The following is a 25878-nucleotide window of genomic DNA, read 5'->3' as shown; positions in this document are numbered from 1 at the left end:
GTCCTGTCCTATCCTTTGAAATTATTTTCTTCTCTCCTATAACCCAAACTGCCATTCCATCCTAATGCTAGTTTGGTATTAAAATGTGAGCAGTATTGTTTGAGGAAGTCACTGGCAATCCAGTGATACTCCCAGCTGGTTTTGACATTTGACAAGAGGAACTTCCAATTTACATGAGTCTGTAATTGGTGAATTCGATTTTTTTAACACCTAATTAATTTTATCTTTCAAGTTTTAAGTCGTAAAAGCAGTATAGCATTTGTTATAGAAAATTTGGGAAATAGAGAAAATTATCACCCTTAATTCCCCACCCACTATCAATTTGGTCATCTTTCATGAGCATGTTCTTTCCTAGTTGTCAACACGAGTGTATTGGAGAAGTGAGGGAACTTTGAGCAGCGGTGGTAGAGTCAGGCCGTGTGTGCTGAGATAGGCCTGAGGTGTTTGTGTTAGGAAGCCGCCAGATACGCGGGCCCTGCTTTTGATTCCTCCCAAAGGGTCAGCAGCCCCAAGCTGCTCCTAACAAGGTTCCTACCCAGGATCGGGTCTCTGATTTCTTCCTACTGTCGACCTTCCTTGCTTCACTTCTGAGTCTACAGCAGCATCACAACTTCTTTAAAACTCTTGCTGTTTTCATAGCAAGTGCCCAGTTGCTCCTTTGATGTTAGCAGCCTACCTTCAAGCCCTCAAAATCTCCAAGGGTCTTTTATGTCTCTAACAAACGTTGTTTGAGAACTAAGAATTTGTTAAGTGATCTCAGCCAGGGCTCAGATCGCTTGCTGTCTGTCTACCGATTCCTTGGGGAGGGTTCTACCTTCATTGGTGTATTGGACCCAAATTCATTTGGTTCACTTTTTATTTGTGGGGTTGACCTAGGTAATACCTAATGTCGTATTTTTGGTTTGTATTGATTTTCTATTTTGCCTTTAAGTTGTCGCAGTGATGGGCGCACCAACAGAATATTTCGAGAGTACGTTAGAGTAAGGAGGGACTGGGGTGTAGTAATGAAGTCATGAGAACTCAAACTAACAATGGTTACCATGGAAACAGAGGGTGGGATAGGTGCAAGAAACATTTCCATGGAAGGTAGGCACCCAGACTTGTTGACTTACTAGATACAGGAAATAAATAATAGCTGACATTTGAAGGAAAAAAACCAGTCCGATTTTTCTTTGGCTTCCCAGTAATTGTCTAGGATCCTGAATAAAAGAGATTGGTCAGTGATGCCTGCAGGGATTTAGACCGGGATTACTAGGAAAATGGTAATGCCACTGGCAGAGAAAGATGCAAGTTAGGCTATTTCTTAAGCCTCACTATGCTTACTCCCTCTTACTTACCTGTCATGAGATTCCAGGATTAAATAATTGTTAGCATTACTAGTCAGTGTGTTACATAACAATTTGGTTTACTCATTTCAGTGTTCCCCCGGTAGAGAGGATCAATGCAGATGCTCTCTATTGCTGAGCAACTCCTCTCTCACTGTCCATGGACTCTTACCTTGACTTCATCATGTCAAACTGGGTTTCCACAGCCTGCCAATGCACTTTCTAATGATTGTGTGCTATATTTTAAGTTGGCCACTTCTATGTAAACGAAAGGCCCTAAGGTCACAGTTAGTCATATGGACAGATTTGAGTTCTTCATATCCCTCAGTTCATGCACTTATTATTATCATCTATTTTTTTAAATTTAACATACACTAGTGCTTACTATGTGCTAGGAACTAAGATTTTACAAATAGCAATGTCAACTCATTTAATTCACATAGCAATTTTCTATGAAGTGGGAACTATTATTAACTCATTATTCCCATTTTGAAGATAGGAAAGCCAAGTTCCAGAGAGACGAGTAATTTGTTCAGGAGCACATAGCTAGTAAGTGGTACAGCGCAGATTCAAAACAGGCAGATGGCTCCAGAGTCCATGCTCTTAATCACTGCACCATGATGGAAGGCCTTGTTCTTGTTCGTTCATTCTTTCATTCCTTCACTCATTCCTTCTTATCCCCATTCTCCATGCTTGATCGCCTCTCTTCCCCTGTAGCAACCATTCTAATTCATTTGATGTATATCCTTCAGTTTGTGTGTTCTTGTTAAATATATACTAATGTTCTGTGTACATCTAGTTTTAACTTACATAAATTTTATTGTGTTATAATTCTCATTTTTTTCCTTTTTTTTGATCTCTGAAACTGTTTCAAGATACAGCCATGTTACTGTTTTATACCCAGTGTCTTCCTTCTAACTGCTTCATAGCTCTTCAGCCTAGCTACATTTTTTGTTAATGTGATTCAAGATAAATTTTTTAATAATACTAACCCAAGAAGTAATTAAACTATCCCAGAGGCATGAATACAAATCTTAAGATTGGTAGTTATTGGTTATAATCCCAGAGTTCTTGACCCACTGGATGACTTGGAACAAGGTAGTTGACATCTTCACACTACCCTGAAGACAGAAAATGAGGTTAAAAGTTGAGGGCCTGAACACCTAACACAGCAAGATGTCTTCAGATAAAATGCTTTATAATAAAGAAAATGTATTCATAGCTGCCAGAAATCATCAATGAAAACATGAAGGATACAGCAGGGATCACAGGGCGAAACTATAGAATCAGCCTCACTATTTAATCTAAATATTATTATATAGTATATTATATAATTACTCATATAGTTATACTCATATAGTTAGACCTTTAATTCTACCTCTAGATTCTAAAACTGAGTAAATTTTCATGATATAGTGAGCGTTTAGTAAGTAGATTAGAAACCTTTCAATAAAACCTTTATATTTTGTTATTTGAGAAAATATATACAATCCACAAATTACAAATGGATTGTATTCCAGTGGATCATTTGTAAGTGAATTGTTTGGAACTGAGAACAATATTGTCTGATAGATATAATGATTAGATTTCCAGAGTAACTTCAAAAGGCTCATTTAATCTATAACGATGTGCTATATGTGTGCAATGAAAAATAACAAAACTATTACAATTCAAAGAAGGGAAAGTTTGGAAAGCAAACTCACACTTAACAAAAGCTGATTATCTGCTCTAAGCATTTAATGCATGCTCTTTAATCCTATATCAATTCTATGAAATAGGTAAGCTTCCCATTTTGTAGTTGAGGAAACTGAAGTTGAGAAATCTTAAGCAACTTGCACCAAGACACATAGCTAGTAAGTGGTAGAGATGGAAATCCAACACAGGCCTTTTGGACGCCAAAGCTCATGTGCTTTCAATGTTATCATGCTTTTAACACAAAACCATGTATTGAAACAAAATCAATGTAAATAGAGATTGAATATGAGATTATTATTTATCTTAAATCCCGATCTTTGAGCAAAAGTAAGTTAGAGTGGTTGAGTAGGAATATAAAGATATTTTTGGAGATCTGAAAGTAACTTCTGACTGCATTCAGGGTAGATGTCACAGGCTCTTTCATTAGTATGTCACATTTCATTTCTAAGCATAATCCCTTTTCTTTTCCTTGGTATGGGGATCTCACAAGCACTACTTTTCATGCTTATCAGCTCTAATTAGGGTCATTTTGGGGGCTTGTAAATGGAACAGAGAGTGAGATATTCCACTAGATAATTAGGCAGGGATTGAAAGAAAAGAGAAGGCACAAGGGGACTAAAAGAGACTGTGTGTACAAGGGAGTGAAATTGCTCAAAATGGAATTAACCAGCCTATTAGCAGCACAGGATGAAAGAAAATGGAAGAGTTTTTGCTTTGCACAATCATAGGAAGGAGAAGAAAAACTGCGATAAGGAAGAGATATTGCATATAAAAGTTTCACTGGCTACAAGAAGACATCACCTCCCGTGACAGATTATTTGTTTTCTAGAGAAGCTGAGAGATTGGTGGAAATAGAGGGGATCCTTGTGTAACTGGCTGGTTCTCCCCCGCCCCATAAAGTGGATGTTTACAACTTGTAGGGCTTCTATAGAGATAAGTAATAATCTGTCAGATTAATTTATCTGGCAAATGATTATTAAAAATAACCATTTAAATTAATTTTGGATGATGTTTTTCACTAATGTTTAATTCTAATTATTTTCACTAATGTTTTACTTCTGTGTTTGACACAATAATTTGTTTTAATAGTGTACAATTTATAACAGAATTCAATCTTAGATGGACTACTTGGATGTTTAGATTTATAACATTTGTTTCAATCGCTGGCATGGAGCATGTAATCTGTACTAGAAGGGCATAGTTCAATGAAAACATTTAAATACTCAGGTGTATGGTTGTATTTATCATTTCATATTCTTAGAATATAAAATGTATATTTTGCCCAAATGAGAAATTCTGTTTCAATTACACTATGATGTGGGTAGATTTAATGTAATTTCATATTCCAAATTAAATGCTCATGAAAATTTTGATTTTATATTTTAAATTTTGATTTTAAATTTTAAATGATTTTGATTTTTGATTTTAAATTTTATAGATGGATGAAGTTGGAATCACTGAATATGTGAAAGGCGATAACCGCAAGTTTGAAATCTGGTATGCCGGGAAGGAAGAAGTTTATATTGTCCAGGTTAGTCATTTAAAAATTATTGTCGAAACCATAACCTGCATTAAGATACGAAAGTCTGAATTTGCAAACAAAAATCATTTTGGTTACATTACAAAAGTTCTCATTCCTTTCATGTTGGTCACTTAAATATTATTTAATTACTCTTTGTGATGTAGTTAAACATTTTTCAGTAGCACATGTATTCTTTAACTTCAGATATGCCTGTGGTGCTTTCTAGGGCTTAAGGTTTCCCAGCTACAGTAGGAGACTTATCAACTATAGTTGATAGCCAATAACTTGGCAGATGCTTCTCTGTCCCCATCAAATTTCTAGAGTTATAGATTCATAACAGTGCTGAGTTCCTCTTGTGCTCAGCATTCAGAGAGTGCCTGATTATGAGACAAAGGGATGTGACAGTTCAGATTTGATTGTTGTCTCTAAAGAATATGGTAGAGCCCTGGCCAGATGTGCTGTAATGTCCATCCTGTTTAAGGGAAGGGGAGAGGAATGAGAACATATCAAGAGGATGTTGTCATTTCAGTAAGCATTTCTGTCATGATTTGTGACAGGTGAATGTGCTGTTATCTGCTGGAAGAGTTCAGTGTTTTTTCTTTGTTTTAATTCTGTGCTAGGTGATTATAATTCATAAAAGTACATTTTCTTGGTTTGGTTTAAATATATGACTTCTTGCTTTCTTTTACAAACTTATCTTGTAAGTAATGGGAGGATATTTAAGGAAGCTTTCATGCTGTCATCAGTTATCAAGATTACTCTGCAACAGATTTTTTCAGAAACAGTAGAACTTGTCTTATTTTACCAAAATTAAACATAAAAACATTTATATTTTTAGAAGAACCCTCCTACGAAGAAAAACTAAGTGAGATTATATTTCACATTTTCTCTGAGTCTTATTACTTAAGGACAATTTCAAAATGATTTTGACTGTTATTTGATCTAATCTGATGGCTAATTATTTGTTTCTTAGAAGTTTTAAGAATCACAAGTTTGAATATGGTGGTTCAGGTTGTAGACCATGTTTGATATACTTAATTATATTTGTTTTATTATAAAGTGTCCTTTTTAAAAGGAAGCATGCGTCTCTTTCCTCTTTTTTAAAAAATCTTTAGGCTCCAAATTTAGATGTGAAGATGACATGGTTAAAAGAAATAAGAAGTATTTTGTTGAAGCAACAGGAACTTATGACAGGTAAATTCAAGTATGCATTCTTCAGAGCAAGAAGTACTGTAACAGCTCATCTACTCAGATTTTGTGATAATTTTTACAGGGAATGGGGCTGATATTTACTTTATACTATGTATAATGAAAGATTTGTTAAACTAATTTAGTAGGAGATCAAGATTGCGGGGGGTTGTTTAAACTACTTTGGAGAATGAACTTTACACTGGAAAATGAACTTTAGTGCTTGAGAAGAAATTGTGAAATAATATTGCAAACTGTGTTAATTCTGAGTCCTTCCCATGAGGCAACTCTGCTTAGGACCTCGAGTAATCAGTGCTTGGTAATGTTGGCGTGGGAGTGGTTCTATTATAAACTTGAATTTCTTAAATCAAATATTACATGGTTCAGTCCTTTTCCATATTCCAAATTAAGACTGGCCTTCCCTCTGGTTATTTCAAGTCTGTGAAGGTTAACTCTAGTGCGAATGGGGGTGTATGTGTGCAGTGTCTGCATGTGAAAGTCATTGGTCTTCAAGGAAGCTTCTGAATTATGCTTATATAAACTTTGTCTTATTTCACAGTTAAAAGGCGAGAGCAACATAATCAGTTAACAGAACAGGATCAGCTTTCTTCACAGCAGAACAATGAGTAAGTGATTATTCTTTAAGAAATATCACTCCTGTAATCTTCTGTTTTCCATGTGTAACATGAAACAATGTAATTAAAGTCTCTCAGACCAAAACTACCCGCCCTGTTAGCAAGAACTCATCAAATTCCAGGAACACATCCTTTTCTCAGTTCTATCCTTATACTTGGAACCTGATATTCCTTAATAGTTATCTTATTGTTCTTGGCATTAAAAATAATACCATAGTGTAGGCTATTTTTTTTTAATGATACCCTGATTTTCACCATCTAATCTAAGTAGTTCTCTCTTTTTTTGCTGGGAAAGTTTCGCCCCGAGCTAACATCTGTTGTCAATCTTCCTCTCTCTTTTTTCACTTCCTCCCCAAAGCCCCAGTACATAGTTGTATATTCTAGTTGTAGGTCCTTCTAGTTCTTCTGTGTGAGCTGCTGCCACCACATGGCTGCTGACAGATGACTGACAGGCCGCTGAAGTGGAGCATGCTGAATTTAAATCACTAGGCCGTCAGGGCTGGCTCTGGGCTCATTTTTAAACGTGACTAAAAGTGCTTTGTTCTCAGTATTTCCTGGGGGGAGATGCATGTAGGCTTACAGTAAAAGTGGCTGCATTCATGGCTTTCTCTTCAAAATATTTTTGGTCACCTTCGATCTCATTGGAGAAAGAGAGTTGTAAGAATGCTGAAGGACTGGCGGCTGCTACTGACCCACAACTTTGTGGTCCCTTGATAGAGACCACTTGCTGGTGACTTGACCTCTCATTCTACATAGTTAGAGAGGAGGTATGGGTCCTGGGAGGGAGCTTTGCCTGGATACAACCATGAAGTCTTTGAGGAAGATAGTGTTCCTAAATGATAGCACTGCTGGTGTAGAGATGAGGTCTTTGTATTCTGGCTCTAGAAATCCTAACAGGTGGTGTTTCCATAGAACAGCTGCATATATTCAGAAAGAATCCCCACACTGATTCCAAAGCCTTGGCACGGAAATTCACCATGCAGCATCTCCATGATGTAGGGATCATTGAATGACTTATTAAAAATACCCCTTTTCTCTTTGTTACACATCATCTTTCAGAGGTAGGTAAAATCAGGTGCAAAGTGTGTTGGTTCATTTGGGGCCTTAGGAGAACCATTTGAAAGTCACAGTGGAAGTCTTTATCTTATAGGAGTCACAATACTTAATGTTTTGTCATATATTATGGAAGTAATGTCTTTAGATTTCATGCAGTAATTGACTTCATAGTAGCTGATGCAGCTCAACAGTATTAATCAGATTAAGGTTTCATCATCATTTATACAAACCTTCCCTAATTCATTAAGGTTAAAAGTTCAAAGAGCAACAGAGATTTTTTTTGTTTATATTTTTCCAACTTAATTGAGTTATAGTTGACAATTAAGATTGTATATTTTTAAAGAGTGTGACTTGATGATTTGATATATGTACACATTATGAAGGATTCGCGACAGTCAAGCTAATTAGCATATCCATTACCTCACGTAGTTTCCTCTTTCATGTGTGTGGTGAGAACACTTAAGTTCTACCTCTTAGCGAATTTCAAGTGTACAATATGCAACAGAGATTTTCAACAATGTATCTGCCCTGCATCCAGAAAGGAATCGTTTTTTCCTTGAATATTAAACAGAGACCCTGCTGGCTTGGATCCTAGGAGTTAAGCTTTTGTATATTATGAACTGTTATCACACAGGCTTAAATAAGGAGGGAGTCAGCTCTGTTTGAATAGATTCTCAGAGCATGTGGTTTTTTTTTTTTAAAGATTTTATTTTTTTCCTTTTTCTCCCCAAAGCCCCTCGGTACATAGTTGTATATTCTTAGTTGTGGGTCCTTCTAGCTGTGGCATGTGGGGCGCTGCCTCAGCGTGGTTTGATGAGCAGTGCCATGTCTGCGCCCAGGATTCGAACTGACGAAACACTGGGCCGCCTGCAGCGGAGCGCGCAAACTTAACCACTCGGCCACGGGGCCAGCCCCTCAGAGCATGTTCTTAACACATGGTATCAGTGGAAGAAATACCATTTTTAATTTCCTGTTACTCTCAGACTGTACAAAAGCTCACTTATTTTTACATATTTACTATTTCAGAAGGCAACGGAGAGCTTTCATAGGCGCTGAGGAAACTGAGTCAGAACACCCCAGCAGTGTGGTGGAGGTTGGTGAGGCAATGGCATCGGTTCAGGCAGAAGCAAATACAGGTATGTGTAATTGTCATCCGAAAGTAAGGTTCATGGCTGTGCAATTATTTCTCTCCCATTGTTAATTTGAAAAATCTACCTGTCTATTATCTTTGTGTAAAGAAAACAAAGTTAACCCATTTTTAGAAGGCTCTTATGTCTTGCATGTGCAAGAGACTCTGGTGGGCACTGCAGAGTAGTGGTTGTCAAAGTGGTCCCTGGACCAGTAGCGTTAGCATCACCTGAGAACTTGTAAGGAAGGCAAATTCTTTGGCTCTGCCCCGGACCTTCTGAATCAGAAACTCAGGGAGTGAGACCCAGCCATGTGTGATTTAACAAGTTCTCCATGTGATTCTTTCCGACGCACACTCGAGTTTGGGAACTCCTGCTACAAAGGATACAGAGATGAATAAAACACATATACTGGCTTCAAGGAATGCACACTTCATTCATCGTAGATTTAGTGAATAGAGAAGGGTTGTTTACAGCTGGAATATTTATTTTTCTTTTGCAAATTGTGTCATTTAAACAGATTTCAAACAATATGTTTAATTTGATAAATATAACACAGCCTGTGTGCCAGGAAGTGTGCAAAGCTCTGGGCAGACAGTCTAATTAAGATACACTCAACTGCCATCCTCACAAAGCTGGAAGAGTAGAAAGATAATTCAAGAAGCAGTTATGGATTGTAATTAGTCTTTGGGTGGTGAACATGATGTAATCTACACAGAATTCGAAATACATTATGATGTACACCTGAAAGTTACATAATGTTATAATCCAATGTTACTGCAATAAAAATAAAATACATAAGCAATTAAAATTAAATGTGATGAGTGTTAGGGAAGTACAAGGTGCTGTAGAAGCACTGGGCAGGGTCACCTGAGCAACTCTGGAATCAGTAGCATAGACTTTCCAGGAGAAATGCCTAACAGAGTGCCTGATAGTTAATACTTAAGTATGATGATCCATAATCTGGAACAGTTCTCTACTGTTGAGGAGAAACAAGTTATGACAACCTTGCTCAACTTTCAGTTATCTATTTAAAGATCACTTCCCTCAGGTCATCCATGCTGTGGTCCCCTGAGCAATCAGGAGAGAGCCTAGTACCAATGCCTTCATTTGACAAATGAGGAAACCAACTCAGAGAAGGTTGACATGACTTTTTCAAGGTTACATGAATAGTTGAAGTGTGGCCAAGATGAGATTCTGTTAATTCTCTGCATACATTAGATTGCTTAATTCATATCAGTTCAATATATTTTATTAATTAAGCACCTCTTACATGCAAGTCTCTTATGAGGCATACAATGTATAACACATGTTCTCTGCCTAATAAGAGAGATAAGACAAGTCAAAAATAGTACTATTACCAGGTAGGATGTTATAGGTGTTATTTGAGTGGGACCAGTAAAAATGCTATAGAAAAATTGGGGGAAGAAGTGATTTTCTGTAAGAAGGAGTAAATGTTCTCTGGAATGTTATTTAACTTATTGTTATTTGTAATAACTCTCCCACTAACACCAACTTGAAACCACCCTAAAAAGTAAAAGAAGTATATGACATTCCAGGCTCTTTCTGAAATATCAGAAATTCTAAAATAGTTCAATCTAATTGGAGGTTTTGTTATAGAAAGACATGATTCTTGGACCATTGAAGGTTACAGCCTTGAGTATTATAGTTAGTTTTTCTTCTCTCCTTGTGGTGGACCAGCACCTTTAAGTAATTGCCACCTTCCATGTTTTTCTTATAGTTTGGACCGAGATTTCATCACCTGCAGAAATCTCTGAAGAACCTCAGGAATGGTCAACCAGTTATTTCTACTCTTCTTATGATGACAATGAAGAAGAACAGAGGCCCCTAATGGTCAGTAAAGATGTATTAAAACAAATAGATAAAAACTCTTGAGGCAGTTTTACTGCTGAAATAGGTGAGGCACGTAGGGGCAATCTTTTGTCAGTATCCTTGAGGTCATTAGGTGTATTCCGTAGCCAAAAGATTTGCAACAAGTCTTCCTATGAACATTCAGTAAGCACTTCTTTTTTTAAGTAGAACTTGTTTGAGCTCTAGGTGGAGCTCCTGCTGACGTTGATGAGAGAAATAGCCAATCACTGCAAGGTGCTATACATTGACCAGTTTTCTCTTTAATTGAACTTCACCACTGTGTTTTCAATCTAGGCATGTGAAATAAACTCGGAGGACAATGAGAGTCAAAAATACTGTAAAAATCAGTTTAGAATCCAGATTGGAAAATATAGGAAATAAATGTTACACATTAAAAACTAACAACATCTGGGGAATATATTTTAGTGGGCTGTCAAAACTGTGCTAATGATACTAAATCTCAGCATATTCGAGCAAGGGGGCACCCCATAAGACTAAAGGAGGTTGCTTTAGGGTAAAAGTAAGTGTTTTATAGAAAATCAGTTTGTAATGCTGTTAGGATCCCAGTAGATTATTAGAGGGGAGTTAGGACTGTTTAGGGTAAATCTCCAATTTTCTGCAGTCACCAGCTTTGAGAGTGGGAATGATGCTTTGTAGTGGCCTGCTCCTTGGTGCCCTTCAGAGGAGCAAATTCAATTCGGCATTCTAAGTGGGGGTAAGGGAGTAAGGCATGGCTAATCACAAAGCTGCATAGTATTGACTCTGGAATGCTTTCTTTAAACAAGTAATAGAATATTCTTTCTCCTAATAATACAATGACCATAATACATATTTGTACGATAGTTTATAGTTTACAAAGTGATTTCACATTTAATATTCATAGTATTAGTGAGAGAAAGGGCAGGCTTTATTACCTCCAGTTGACAGAGGAGGAAACTGAGGCTCAGAGCTGCTAAGAGTTTTCTCTAGAGTTAATTGTCTAGACCAGCAGTGCTCAAACTTTTTAATGTAGGGACCCTTTACATTCTTAAAAATTACTGAGAATTCCAAAGAGCTCTTGTTTTTGTAGGTTACATCTGTTGATAGTTTTGTTTTTGTTAGTGACGTTGAGTTAATTCCAACTTCTACTGACCCTGTGTACAGCAGAGGGGAGCCCTGCCTGGTCTTTTTGTGCCATCCTCTCACCTTCTGGCGCTATATCAGACAACACTCTCCTGCTATTCACAGGATTGTCATGGCCATTTTTTTCGGAAGTGGGTGGCCAGGTCCTTCTTCCTAGTCTGTCTTGGTCTGGAAGCTCCACTGAAACCTGTCCACCATGGGTGACCCTGCTGGTATTTGAAATACCAATGGCATAGCTTTCAGCACCACAGCAACACACAGCTGCCACAGTGTGACAACAGACAGACTGGTGGTGTGGTTTCTGATGGGGAAAGGAACCTGGGCTGTGGCGGTAAGAGCACTGAGTCTTAACCACTAGACCACCAGGGCTGGCTCTACTGATACTTACCATATTATAAATTAAAACTGAGAAACATAAAATTATGTATTTATTCATTTTTAAAAATATTAAAAAACCCAACAAATAACATTTTTATTAAAAATTTAAATTTTAAAACCAAAATATTAGTGAGAAGAGTGGCATTTTAAATAGTTTTGCAAATCTCTTTAACATCTGGCTTTAGAAAAGACAGCCTTAGTCTCATCGCTGCTTTTGCATTCAGTCTATTGTGCTATCACACTTCAAGTAGCCTCTGGAAAACTCCGCTGTATACTTATGAGAGGATGAGGGGGAAAAAGGCAAATAATGTCTTAATATGGGTTTGACCCTTGCAGACCCTTGGAACCCCCAACAGTCAGCCTCTCAAACTTTGAGAACCACTGGTTTAGACTAATAATAAAGAGGACATCCATTTCCTTAATTAATATTATCTGACGGTGGGAGGAATAGCAGTTCAGATGTGAGCAAAACGTCAGGGGAAGCCAGCTTAGGTTTAAACGTTTGTTGTGGATGCTCTATGAAGGGATTGTCAAGAACTGACATTCTTCAGTAAGCATTTTTTTCCAGCTATGGTGTCAGAACTAAAACCAAATATGCAAAATTGATTAATGCCTTAATGACAAGGGATGGGAATATAGAAAAACATATTAGTTCTCCTCTCTTGTCCTAACAATTCCCTGAGTTGTGCTACTAAGGAAAACATGCAAAAGAGCAGTACAATGCCTTCCACATACCAAAAAATGAGACAACCCAGAAAACAAAAAGCACAAAGTTGCGAAGTCGGAATGAATTGCTCTTTTAGTCTCACGTTACCAAGTCAAAAAGTAAGAAATAATGGGTGCCGCTTCCCTTGTGGAGGCCCGTGTTGGAGACGGCTCCCGAATTTTGATGAAGCTCCTGTGTTCAATGGCAAGGAGCTCTTTCCTGTCTGCTCCTCTGCCCATTTGATGAAAGTTCTGCTCAAAAGACATTCAGCCCAAGCGATGTGGACATTGTTTTCAGGTTAATTCTTGTGACCATGCAAAGAATTGACACCGCATAATTATTTCTTTTCTTTCATTAAGAAGATTTAATTATGATACTCTTACTTTTTAAAGTCACGTAGTCAATGTGTAAGATATTGTGCTGGAAAAATTCTCATTTCAGAATACTTTTGGACTTGCAAATTATTATTTCTTCTCTATCTACTTTGTAACCCAACGCAATCAGTGTGCCTTGGATTACATTTAGCTGATTAGTGAATCAAGTTAAAATTATAGCTGCAAAATGATTAAGACCAAGTAAAGCACAACATTATGATTTAGTATGCTTTTATTGGACCCAGAGCTTGTGTGCCCATTATTTTTACCTGTGCAAAATGATACAAAGCCCAGAAGTCCTTCTGGGGGCAGTAGTAAATCTTTGTTCAAGACCTTTGCCTTTGGTGTGTGCCAAGATAAAATTTTCATTCGAGTAGTTTACAAATAACAGTATTTAAAAATTATTTTCCTGTTTTTCTCTGGATTTATGCTTATAATTCATGTAACTTAAATTAGTTGTGCTCTGTTATTTTCTGTGTAGTTCATGCTGTAACTCTCTTTTTGGAAATAAAAGTGAGTTCTTCAGGTTAAGTAAATACATGTTCTGCTTTTTTTCCCCATCACAAACTGGTTCATGTCTGTTCCTGCAAAGCTGCTGCAGCTGCCACATTTACCATTGAAGTAAAGAGTGAATTCTTTATGTCACAGAGCATGCAGTTATGCAAGTAATTTTGCAATGAAGTTTGTAATGTAATTTTTCAAAACAACCTTACAGTCTCCAGGCAAATATAAAGCCCTAGCAGATTGCAGGAAGAGAGGCTCAGAAGACCTCCTGATTAGAAATGGAGATGTCATTCAGCTTCTCCATGAGGATGCTGAGGGTCAATGGTAGGTGCGCTCTCCATGCCTGTGATGACCTCTGCCTGGGGCACATGGATATCTAATCAAATGTTCTGCTTTACTTGTATCTTTGTTATACAGTCTCAAGAAGCAGAAATATCACATTTCTTATCAGTGTTTCATTTTCATTGCTTCAGCCATGTCTATATAGCTCACTGAAAGGGATGTTAACCTTTGGTGAGTGAAAAATGCTTTGAAAGAATGAAATGCTATGGGGCTGCATGTAATTTTGTGGTTTACCTTGGGCTCTGACACATCTGGCTTTGTAATGGCTACAGATTGCATTACATTTGGTCAATTTAAGTCATTCATTAATTCATCGTGTATTTAATGAATGCCTACTGTGTGCCAGGGACCATGCTTTGCTACTTTACAACATAGCCACACTTCTCTTTATCAGTTCAGATATTGACTTTTTAGCCTTATCATTCTCTCCTTATGCGTTTGACTTCATATAGCACTGATTGCAAAGATGGTTCTGCCAAATATATTAGTTAATCATAGAGAACCCAAAGCAAGAAGGAAATATTGTTTGGAAGAGGACTGAATGAAGCTTCCACAATTCTTTTGGAAATTTTATATGAAATAATTCTGTCTTCATGTCTCAGTAACTTTAACTGAAATGCTACATTGACTGTGTACACTGACCTTAAGGGTGGAAGAGTACACGCGAGGGTGAAAATTGATGATGGATCAGTAAAGTGATAACCATTTTTGCTAGTAACCTAAGTCCTTTGTAGGTTACTCAAAGGACTCGAGCCCAGTGTCATGAAGGTCTTCAAATATATGCAATAGCTTTGTGAAAATTTGAGCTGCAATGTAATGTATTTGTTTATTACCTTATATTACCATTGTTAGCTACTAATTCATTTATTATTTAGGTTGGTGAAAAATCTAAACAGAAGAAAAGAAGGGCTGATTCCAGGGAACAGTTTGCAGATTTTAACCAGTGACTATAGGTTTCGGAATGCCAAAGTTACAGGTATAATATGAACAGAGTGTATACTATTTGTTTAAGGACTAAAATTTTTGAATCTCCACCAAACGTACAATTGGCATAGGGTAAGAACCTTTCTGCTCTTATAAATAAAGCTGCAAGCATATTATGCTAGATAAGATTTAATGTTTTCCTTTAATAGTTTTAAATTAATGAATAAAGGTTTTTTGAACATGTTAAAGTTTTCCGTACAAGGTTGATAGATTTGAAAGAGTTTCAGATATTATGATGTCTTGTAAGAGATCTTTTAGAAGTAAATACTGATGATATGCTTCTAAGGTACCAGCCTTTCTGTCCGAGAATGCTTTACCAGTATGTTTTTACTCAGTTCTAAGAATGTGGTATTTCCTTACAGTAGATTTCTGCTGCATACACATACGCATACGCATGCAAACACACACACATACACACCAAACCTGTGTGCCCAAGACTTAATGTGTGAAGGTAGTATGAAGGAAGGAGAACTAACCTTAATGTTCCTTTCTATTAACCCAACCCTTGGTACATAAAACTTCTGTATACAACTAGTATTCTTGTAGATTTTTCCTCTAAGTAATAATAAGCTATGTATAAAAAGGCAGCACCAAAAAAGAACACAGACCTGTTTGTGAACAAGATTATTATTATATGCACATATTTCCTTTGAATTCCTAGTTTTGAATGTAGATTTGATTTCCAGGTAATGGTACCTCGTGTTTAGACCAATCTAAGAGACCAGGAGTAACTTATTTGGTTCCAAATTTCATTTATAACATGAAACAAAATCTAAGGGTGATAGGTTCAATATAGATAGTGGATCACACGGGGACCCCACAAATAGAGTTACTTCTTATTTATTGTTTTGGGTACTCCAAATCTAGTCACCTTTCAAAGGTTTTCTGCAGTAATTGTCAAATTATTTAGATAATTATTGAATTATTTAGATAATTAGTAATCAGAAGAGTTTGATGTACCAACAACCTGGACTACTTGACATTTATTTAAAACCTATACCAACAGCTGCAGAATACACTGTTATTTTTAAGTATACGTGGAACATTCACCAAGATAGACCATGTGGTGGGTCAAACAAGTCTCAATACATTTCAGAAGACGGAATCGTATAAAATCTCAAAAGTTATTATATTAGAAATCAATAATCCCTTAATATTTGGATATTAAATGATGCATCTAAACACACATGGAACAAAGAAGACAGCACAAGAGAAATCAGAATTATTTCAAACTGGATGAAAATGAAAATGTAACATGTCAAAATTTGTGGATGCATCTAAAGAGGAAAGGAAATGCAGGGAAATTTAGAGCTTTAAATGTTTGTATTACACTTAAGAATCAGTATAATTCACCATATTAACATAATGAAGGTGAAAATTATGTAATCATTTCAATAGATGCAGAAAAGCAATTGACAAAACACCATACTCATTCATGATAAAAACTCTCACCAAACTAGGAATAAAGGGTGTTTCCTCAATCTGATAATATACACTTGTGAAAAACCACAGCTAACATCATACTTTATGGTGGAATTGGAAACTTTTCCCCTAAGATTGGGAACAAGCCAAGGATATTCACTCTCAGCATTTCTATTCATCATTGTACTGGAAGTCCTAGCCAGTGCCATAACTCAAGGTAAAGAGATATAAAAATATTAGAAAGGATGAGGCAACACTGTCATTCTTAGTAGATCATGTGTATGTACAAAACCATTAGGAATCTATACACAAAAAGACCCTACTAGAAATAGTAAGTGAATTTTATAAGGCCATTTGACACAAAATCATTATATAAAAATAAATTGTAATTCTATATCCTAGCAACAAAGAATTGAAAAAACGTAATTTCGAACAACACCATTTCCATTAGTGATACAAAATAAATAGGAATAAATCTAACAACAGATGTCTAAGGATTCTATACTGACGACCACAAATCATTGCTGAGATATATTTAAGATGACCTAATAAAGGGAAAGATATACAATGTTGAAGGATTGGAAATCTCAATATTGTTACGAAATCCATTGTCCCCAGATTGACCTATGGAGTTAATGCAGTCAGAATCTCAGCAGACCCTTTTGGGAAAAAAAATAAAGACAAGTTTATTCTAAAATGTATATGGAAAGGCAAAGAATCTAGAACAGAAGACTCTCAAAAATTTGGAGGACTTAGCTAGCTGATTTGAAGACCTACTGTTAGGCTACAGTAATGAAAACAGTGTGGTGTTGGTGTAAGTGTAGAAAAATAGAGATTTCCGAAATAGACCCACATATACATAATCGATGAGCATTCAATCAAGGTGCCAAGTCAACTGAATGGGAAAGGAAGGTCGTTTTAACAAATGGTGCTGGAGTAATTGGGTATCCATATGTACAAAGAATGAACCTCCATCCCTATACCTCTCTCCATACACAAAAATTAATTTGAATTGGATCATAAACCTAAACATAAAAGCTAGAGTCATAAAGCTTCTAAAAGTAAACACAGGACAGTATCTTTATGACTGGGTAGTTAACAATTTCTTTCTTATACAGGGCAGAAAAAGCACTAACCATAAAGGAAGGGTATTAGACAAATACAAAGAAACATGCTGAATTGAGCACCTTACAACTTTAAAGTTTCATGCCTTTTAGAATAAGATAAAATTTAAGATAGTAACATCGGAATCGACGATGGCGCTAACAACGCATTTGAAACACTTTCAAAAGCCAATTAGTAATGACTCACGTTTTCCCCCAAATTAACTGATTTCATCTTATACGTTAAAGAGTTAAGTTTGAAAATAAATATGGCCAGCTTCCTGCCAACTGTTTTATGCTTATTTGAATGGTTAATGAGAGAGACAGACAGACAGAAGAAACACGAGTCACTTAAAATATGTTCTCAAAGAGCTGTTTAAATTAACACATATAAACATTTAAAAAATTTTTATTGAGGTTATGATAGTTTACGACATTGTGAATTACAGTTGTACATTATTATTTGTCAGTCATCTTAGAGGTGCGCCCCTTCACCCTTTGTGCCCACCTCCCCCCTCCACTTCCCCCTGGTAACCACAAATCTGTTCTTTTTGTCCATGTGTTTGTTTAGCTTCCGCATATGAGTGGAATCATACAGAGTTTGTCTTTCTCTGGCTTATTTTGCTTAACATAATACCCTCAAGGTCTATTCATGTTGTGAATGGGATGGTGTTATCCTTTTTTATGGCTGAGTAGTATATCCATTATGTGTATATATATATATATATATATATATATATATATACACACACATAACCATATCTTCTTTATCCAGTCATCAGTCGATGGGCACTTAGGTTGCTTCCATGTCTTGGCTATTCTGACTAATCTGCAATGAACATAGGGGTACATGAGTCTCTTTGAATTGCTGATTTCAAGTTCTTTGGATAGATACCCAGTAGTGGGATGGCTGGGTCATGTGGTATTTCTATTTTTAATTTTTTGAGAAATCTCCATACTGTTTTCCATAGTGGCTGCACCAGTTTGCATTCCCACCAGCAGTGTATGAGGGTCCCATTTTCTTCATAACCTCTCCAACATTTGTTGTTTTTTGTCTTGGTAATTCTAGCCATTCTAACGAGTATAAGGTGATATCTTAGTGTAGTTTTGATTCGCATTTTCCTGATGATCAGTGATGGTGAGCATCTTTTCATGTGCCTATTGGCCACCCGTATATCTTCTTTGGAGAAATGTCTGTTCCTATCCCCTGCCCGTTTTTTTATTGGGTTGTTTGATTTTTTGTTGTTGAGTTGTGTGAGTTCTTTGTGTATTATGGAGATTAAACGTTTTTTATAAATCATTTTTTGAAGCAATTAAAAAACCAATAAAGCCATGAAATAACAGTACAATGTTTATACTAGAAAATAATGGCCTTTCTTATGCTCAGGTCTCCAAGATTCAAAAGTGAAAAGATCAAGTGTGTTCATCTGACTTCCATGTAATATTAACATTTGTATTCAACATTAGGAAGACCTAGAGTAGATTTTCCATAACTCTTATCATCATCGTTTTAAATATAGAGCCAGATGTCCTCCTACTTAATTCAGGACAAAGTTAATTACATTAAATTTTAGCTAACTGTAATGCAGGACATGTAAAATTACATGTTTGATGAGTTTTAATTTGAACTGATTCAATTACTGTGGCTAATTGCAGTGGATTTAGGGCATATTACCACTTTTTGAAAAGTACATGGCAAAACAACTTAAATCTACTTTGGGCTTTTGCTCATTTTTCAGGCAGTAAAGGGCTTACATTTGTTAACAAACATACACTTTATTTCGGAAAAAAATCACATTATTCCTTTCGAGTCCTTTTTGTGTTCTACCATCAGAATACTTTTTCTATGTCCTTTTCTTTTTTGCAGTGCCATTGGGAGAGTTGAGTGTAATGGGTTGATATATCATCAGCATTTAAAGCATTTATTACTCTCTTCTCAGTGTGGCATACTACTAGATAAGATGACAAGGTCCCTTTGGTTTTGTTCTCCACAAAGTTCTGACAATATATTTTTAAAATATACATTACTTTCAAATAACATGCATTTATGACTTATGTTGAACTGACAGATTAGTACTTATCAGTAGATTTTCCTTGAATGCTGTAATATCAAGTGGTCTTGATTGAGATCTACCTGCATATTACACTGTATAGAGCAAAATAGTGTATTGTGGCCTACAAAAATATTTGGTAATGTGTGTTGGTGGATTAGGAAATTACAATTGACCACATATGCAGTTGTCAACAGCATTAAGGTTTAAAAATATACATTCGAGTATCTTATTTGAAATCTGGCAAATAGAATGTAAAGATCCCTCTGATACTTATGTGCTTAACATGTTTCATATTATCTATATGCACCCAGGGTAATTCATACAATATTTATGAAATCTGGTTGCAGAGGATATAAATTCTGTTTACAGTCATATGCTGCATATGACATTTTGGTTAGTGACAGACTGCATATACCACAGTGGTCCCATAAGATTAGTACCATACGGCCTAGGTGTGTAGTAGGTTATACCATCTAGGTTTGTGTAAGTACACTCTATGATGTTCGCACATCGACAAAGCTGCCTAACCATGCATTTCTCAGCATGCATCACCGTCGTTAAGCGATGCGTGACTGTATTTTATTTTGCTTCAAGTGAAGTTATGCCGTTCATAAAATAGATGCCTTTAATAAATAATGTAATGGAATAACAACTTTCATATTAAAATAAACAACCGAAAGACATCACTTTTGAATTTATGATGGACGCTTTGAATCCTCACATTTAGTGTTAGAAGTCATAGCACAGACTGCATTTTTGGCCTTAAAAGTCACCTGAAGGGGCCAGCTGGTGGCGTAGTAGTTAAGTTTGCGCACTCTGCTTCAGTGGCCCCAGGTTCGGTGGGTTGGATCCTGGGCGCAGACCTATACACGGCTCATCAAGCCATGCTGAGGAGGCATCCCACAGAAGAACTAGAAGGACTTACAGCTAAGATATATGTACAACTATGTACTGGAGTTTTGGGGAGAAAAAGAAAACAGAGGAAGATTGGCAACGGATGTTAGGTCAGGGCCAATCTTCCTCACCAAAACACATGCATTGTAAGAAAAAAAAAAAAAGAGTTACTAAAAGTCACCTGAGTATTAACATCATTCTTCATTATTTTGTAGATGCCGCTCTGAGTAAACACAAGGAAACTAAGTTCCACTTCAATTAAAGGAGAATGAATAGACTTTTAAAAATAAGATTACCTTTGGAGGTGTGAACTAGATTGTATTTCTTAAAAATGTTACAGATAAACAGCCAAGAGTCAGGACGAGCCTCTGCTGCCCATGACATTCACAGAATTTCCTCAGGACTGAGGTGGACTTCATCATTCCCAGTTTGTCTCATTCTTGCAAGAAGCCATCTTCACACCTTCCATCCCCCCAGGTGAAAAGTGCCGTGTTATTTTGTTTCCAAATAGGGTTTTTCATGGCATGCGTTCAGATTCCATCTAAAAACTCGAAATCAATTATTTTGAACATTCACAGGTAAAAAGCTTTACCTGTAATTTTCTTGATAACTTTTCAGTAACAAAACAAAACAAAAATCCAAAGAGAGAAGAGAGATAATCAGAGATTTTAAATCCCTTTGTTAATTGACAATTTATTTTATTATTTAATTCTGTTATCTGTGTGACTATAACGTACCAAAGGGATATGTTCTGAAGGACCTCTTTTGCACTTTGACTGGTATTTAGGGTTTTCACAGTTGTCTTATGGTTCTAAAAAGATCCAAAGCTAAAATTCTGTAGTTAGGATGTGTTGAAGTTTACATTTTATGCATTGAAATTGAGATACACGTGCCACAGCTTTAAGTTAAATGTTCATATTTGCACAAGAGGTGTTCCTGTAACAAAGGTTTACTTTCCAGTGTCTTTACTTGCTTTTGAATTTTCTAGAAAAATCTATTCTAGTAAAGGTTTTCTTAAGTTGCGTTGCGTTCCTTCCTAGGATTTTTGTTTGATGATAATGTATAGATGTCTTTCTTTAGAATCTCTAAACAGTGTGACCACTTGTTTTAAAGCACAGGGCCAAGTTGTTGCATGCAGTGTTGAATTTATGCTTGGAGTATTTTATATTGTGGACCACTGAAGACAATGGTTTGAAATTGCTGCCTTTTGAATCATAGATTGTGAGTGTTACTCTCAAGTTGGCATATTAGCTGCATGTTTTTTGACGAATAGTTTTACAGTAAACAATAAACACAATAACTATATAATTCATAAATATTTTCTTTTAAATAGGTTTGTGTATCATATCAAGATGATAGTTTATGCCAGTGGTATCATTTGATGTAACAATTTGTATGACAAATGAATTGTGTTTTATTCAAAGATACCTGAAAATTATCAGTCTTCTAATGTCCATTTGCTGGAATTTATGATGGTTGATTTATAATTCACTCATGAAAATGTCCATATATTTGATACTTAGTTAATGTTTCTGCAACAATACCAACAGCAACAAAACAAAGTTAAAATACATCTCTTTTGTGTGCTGATCCTGGGGTTAGGAGACAGAATTAGGAGAGAAAATTTTTGAATAATTATGTCCCTCTGCACAAAACGTTTTAATTTCATGGTATTAAACTAGGGATTTTAATCATTTAAGACAGTACTGAGCTCTATAGATTCAAACATACAGTTATAGTCTTTTAATGTTTTAATCACTGTACAATGAATGCTATATTTGTATATGTATTTGTATATGTAACTGCACTGTATTAATTTTATTGGGCTATAAATGTGTGTTACTATAAAACATAGCAGCAATTTCCCTTTAAGTCTTCAAAATTTAATTACATTGTAAATGTACTTACAATGTAAATGTACTTGTGTTAATTCCACATTAAAAATATCCAACCTTAAATCCATTCGTATATTTTTTTCAGTTTAGTATAGTATCAGTAATACATTGAAAACTCCTTTCCTCTCATTTATTAGTGATACCCTAAAGGCACCATAAGTATTTAGAGTTAAATGTTTACCTTCAGCCTTGCTTCATGTTTCTCTGAAAGAGACAGAGATGCGGAGAGACAGAGATAGACAGAGAGATCGGACTCGAAGTAGGGTAAAATATTTTGCTCAAAAGTTTCTTCACCCAAGTCTGTAGGATAGCAATAAATGAGGTTTCAGGGGTTAGATAGCCCTGTTTCTGGGGGGATAGTTACACACTGGAAAAATCTGCTTCCATATAATGGAGTCAAAGGAAACCTGGAAAGCATCTAGATACTTGCAGTTGTTTTCTGAACCATCATTTGCTTTTGCAAAGGGCTCTTAATTGGGTTTTCCAGACTTAGTGGTCTCTTCCACAGCCTATTAGGGATCTAGAACTTGTGCCTTAATATAGACGGGGGACAAAACCCTACCAAATTGATTTGATTGAATCTTCCATTTTTTAAAAACAGATTGTTTCAGATGTTTTAATGACCATCCCATCACAGGATAAACTATTTCTTTTGTCTTTAAATGTATTTTGAATTCTTTTGAGGAAGCACCATTGGTGAACTAGTTAATCAATAAATTAATTCATCTCCAAAGAACTCCTTGAAAATTAAAATGCATGTTCAAGTTTTATTCCTATATTGGCTGAGGAGTAAATGTTATTCTTGACATTTTCAAAATTGTATATGAATCTTAGAATATAAAATACATAGTTGTTATAAAAGCCGCCGTGATATCTGGGCTACAATATTCTGTTAAGAAGAGAGAAAATTTCAGAGTATATTTTTGAAAGTGTAAGAGAGCATAAGAAATGCTCCACTTGGAGAGAAATTAGGTCAGTGATTTTGTTTTGGGTTTAGTCCGAAATCAATCCAGTTTCATTCAACAGACTTTGTCTGAGAAAAATGCTTATTATTGGTAGATACTAGAACACAAGGACCTGCTTCCCACAGGGACAGTAGACTCTCGAGCACTTCATGAATCAAGTCTCAAGCAATTAATTGTCAAAACAAGTCATTTTTATTACATTTCAGTACACTTCTCTGCATTGATTTGGAATGGTCAGTTTGCAGTTGGTCATATGGGGCCTGCCCAAGGACAGCAAATGCTTAGGAACAAACCAGTGTTAAAGACAAAACTGAAACCCTTTATGTTGTTCAAAAGGAAATCAATAGATGTGAAGATGGGCTTTTTTCTTTTAAAATAATTCCTTTTTATTTTGAAATGCATTTTCTATATTAAAGCTCATGACATAGTAAGTCTTAAGTTTTCGTTGCACTTGTTGAGAGCCTACCTAATGTTTGTTGATTACCTCATTTTCACATGCAGGAATTAGCACATCAAATTCTGAGGAGACATGTTTCACCATATGTCCACCAAATAGGACTAATAATATATATTGACAACAACCAATGAAATTGTACTTTGTAAAGATATGTTACTTAAGCTAAATGAAACTTTCCTTAAACCCAAACCAAAATAGAATGTAAACCATGTCAAAGATACATTTCATCTAAGTAGTTCTGAGATAGACTCATTAAGTCAATTACTATCAAAATAACTAAACAAATACAACCAGACTGGAGAACAAATTAAAATACCATAATGGAGCACAAGAGGAATCCAGAAAGATTTGAAGCACGAAAAGAACTTTATGTGCTGAGGATTATCTCAATCGTGTTTATCTTAGTTTGATAGTGAATATGCTTTTACGAGGCAAGCTATGAGAAATCAAATGAGAACAAGTAAAATGGTAGTAACTAAGTCAACTGTAACTTTTCAACCATAATCAAAATGACTTAAAAGGGGAAAATCGTAGTGGACATTTTGGAATCTAATATTAGAAACTAAGATGATCTCTTTACTGACCCCCAGGGAGGACACAGGGCTATGCCTATACATTTACAGCTAGTTTCAAAACACCTGAATTTAATGCAAAACAGCTATTTTACACATGAGTATTAGTAGCTTAAAATCTGCCTATATTTCTAAAAATGCCAAGTGTTGGGGAGGACGTGAAGCAAGAAGAACTCTTCCCTACTGCTACTGGGAGGATAAGTAGGTACACCCCTTTTGCGAGCAATTTGCTAATACCAAGTAAAGTTGAAGTGAATACTGTATGGATTAACAATTCCCCTCCTAAGTATCTACCCCAAAGAAACACTCACACATGTGATCAAGGAGATATATGGGCCAGAACGTTTATAGCAGCATTGCTTGAAAGAATAAAAACTTTGGAGACAACGTGAATGACCATGGACAGGAGAATAGATAACTGGATTATGGAATATCATACGATAAAATACTATACAGAAGTTAAAATGAACGATCTTGAGCTACGCTTATTAACATCAATCAATCTCACAAGAAACAAATTGCAGGATAGATACAATACGATAGCATTTGCACAAAGGTTTAAAATATGCAAAACAAAATGTGTACTTTCAATGGATAATTCAGAGTAAAAGTATATGGATATGCTGGATAATGATCAACACCAAATTAAGGATGGTAGCTATCTTTGCAGATGGGGAGAAAGAGAAGGGGAGGAGTGGGGAGAAGGAACAGATGAATGTTGGTACTTGGGAGTTCATGATACTATTTTCTATACGTTTTTATTTGTCTGAAACACTATACTGGAAAAAATTCTCACTTTAATTCAGTACTAGAAAAGAGGAATACAATACTTTGTCTCCCATGATTGAAATATACTGAAACCCTGCATCAAACTTACCTTCTGTACATCCCTGTGGGAATTTTATATATTTTTTGATCTTACATGCTGGCCGAAAATAACAGTTAAGTAGTCTTTTCCATAGTCTTTGTAAAGATCATACAAATTACCATGAACTAATATACCAGCAGAAAACTACCACATAATAAACCTTCATTGACTTAACAACGTGTGAATGTGTTATGTAGGAGAAATATTTGCACTTAAGAAATGTTGTATTTTATTTTAAAACGTAGGATAACTACCTGTTGCCATCTGAGAACAACTTTATAGTTGTTCTTAAAGTTGTTGGATTTTTCAGTATTTCTGGCTCATGAAGACTCTGCTTCTCTAACAACTTGTACATTTTAATTTACAGTGTATTTCCTACTCACTCATAGCAATAATTAAGTAGCAAGACTGTAAAAATGATGAATTTTTAGTCAAATAATTACATTTTGTCCATTGGTATGTTGGTAAATGTTAAACAACTGGGTCTCTTTTTAAAAAAAGAGCAAAAATGTATTTGCAGCATTTGTCACTATCTATGGTGTACATATCCTTGCCATGGCAGATTTTAAGCTAGTGACATGAAGTCCCTGAACTGGGAGTTGGAAAGAGATGTGCAAAATTGGCATTTGTGAGTTGGCATAAGCCAGGTCCAGCACATTGCTGATTTTGTCGTATGAAGCAGATCCAGTGCCAGGCCCATGGTAAGTGTTCAGTAAAATTCCTTATTAGAGTGTGCTAAGATTTCTGAATTATAACCTACCATTAGGTAATGGGTAGCTATCCTTTTAGCATATCTGTTACCCAAATTTACATTTTCT

General features: G+C 35.9%; 1 protein-coding gene across 12 annotated transcripts in view; it reads left to right on the top strand.

Moving 5' to 3' along the window:
* Nucleotides 1-22261, top strand: part of MCF2 (MCF.2 cell line derived transforming sequence) — a 117268-nt gene extending 95007 nt beyond the window's left edge. For 6 of the 12 annotated variants that reach the window (XM_023633414.2, XM_070258077.1, XM_023633418.2 and 3 more), the window contains 8 exons: nt 4459-4551; nt 5658-5736; nt 6290-6356; nt 8448-8557; nt 10290-10402; nt 13716-13828; nt 14722-14822; nt 20519-22261. In XM_023633414.2, the coding sequence (XP_023489182.2) occupies nt 4459-4551; nt 5658-5736; nt 6290-6356; nt 8448-8557; nt 10290-10402; nt 13716-13828; nt 14722-14822; nt 20519-20565 (723 nt within the window). In that variant the 3' untranslated portion in view covers nt 20566-22261. Of the gene's footprint in view, nt 1-4458; nt 4552-5657; nt 5737-6289; nt 6361-8447; nt 8558-10289; nt 10403-13715; nt 13829-13977; nt 14018-14721; nt 14823-20518 lie in introns of those variants that run through there. The other 6 variants (XR_011434963.1, XR_011434965.1, XM_070258078.1 and 3 more) reach the window with 4 other exon arrangements.
* Nucleotides 22262-25878: the final 3617 nt, after the last annotated feature.

This window comes from Equus caballus, chromosome X (assembly GCF_041296265.1).
Source record: "Equus caballus isolate H_3958 breed thoroughbred chromosome X, TB-T2T, whole genome shotgun sequence".
Lineage (NCBI taxonomy): Eukaryota > Metazoa > Chordata > Mammalia > Perissodactyla > Equidae > Equus > Equus caballus.
Note: the sequence above shows the minus strand (reverse complement) of the source record. Positions and strands in the feature narration are given on the sequence as shown.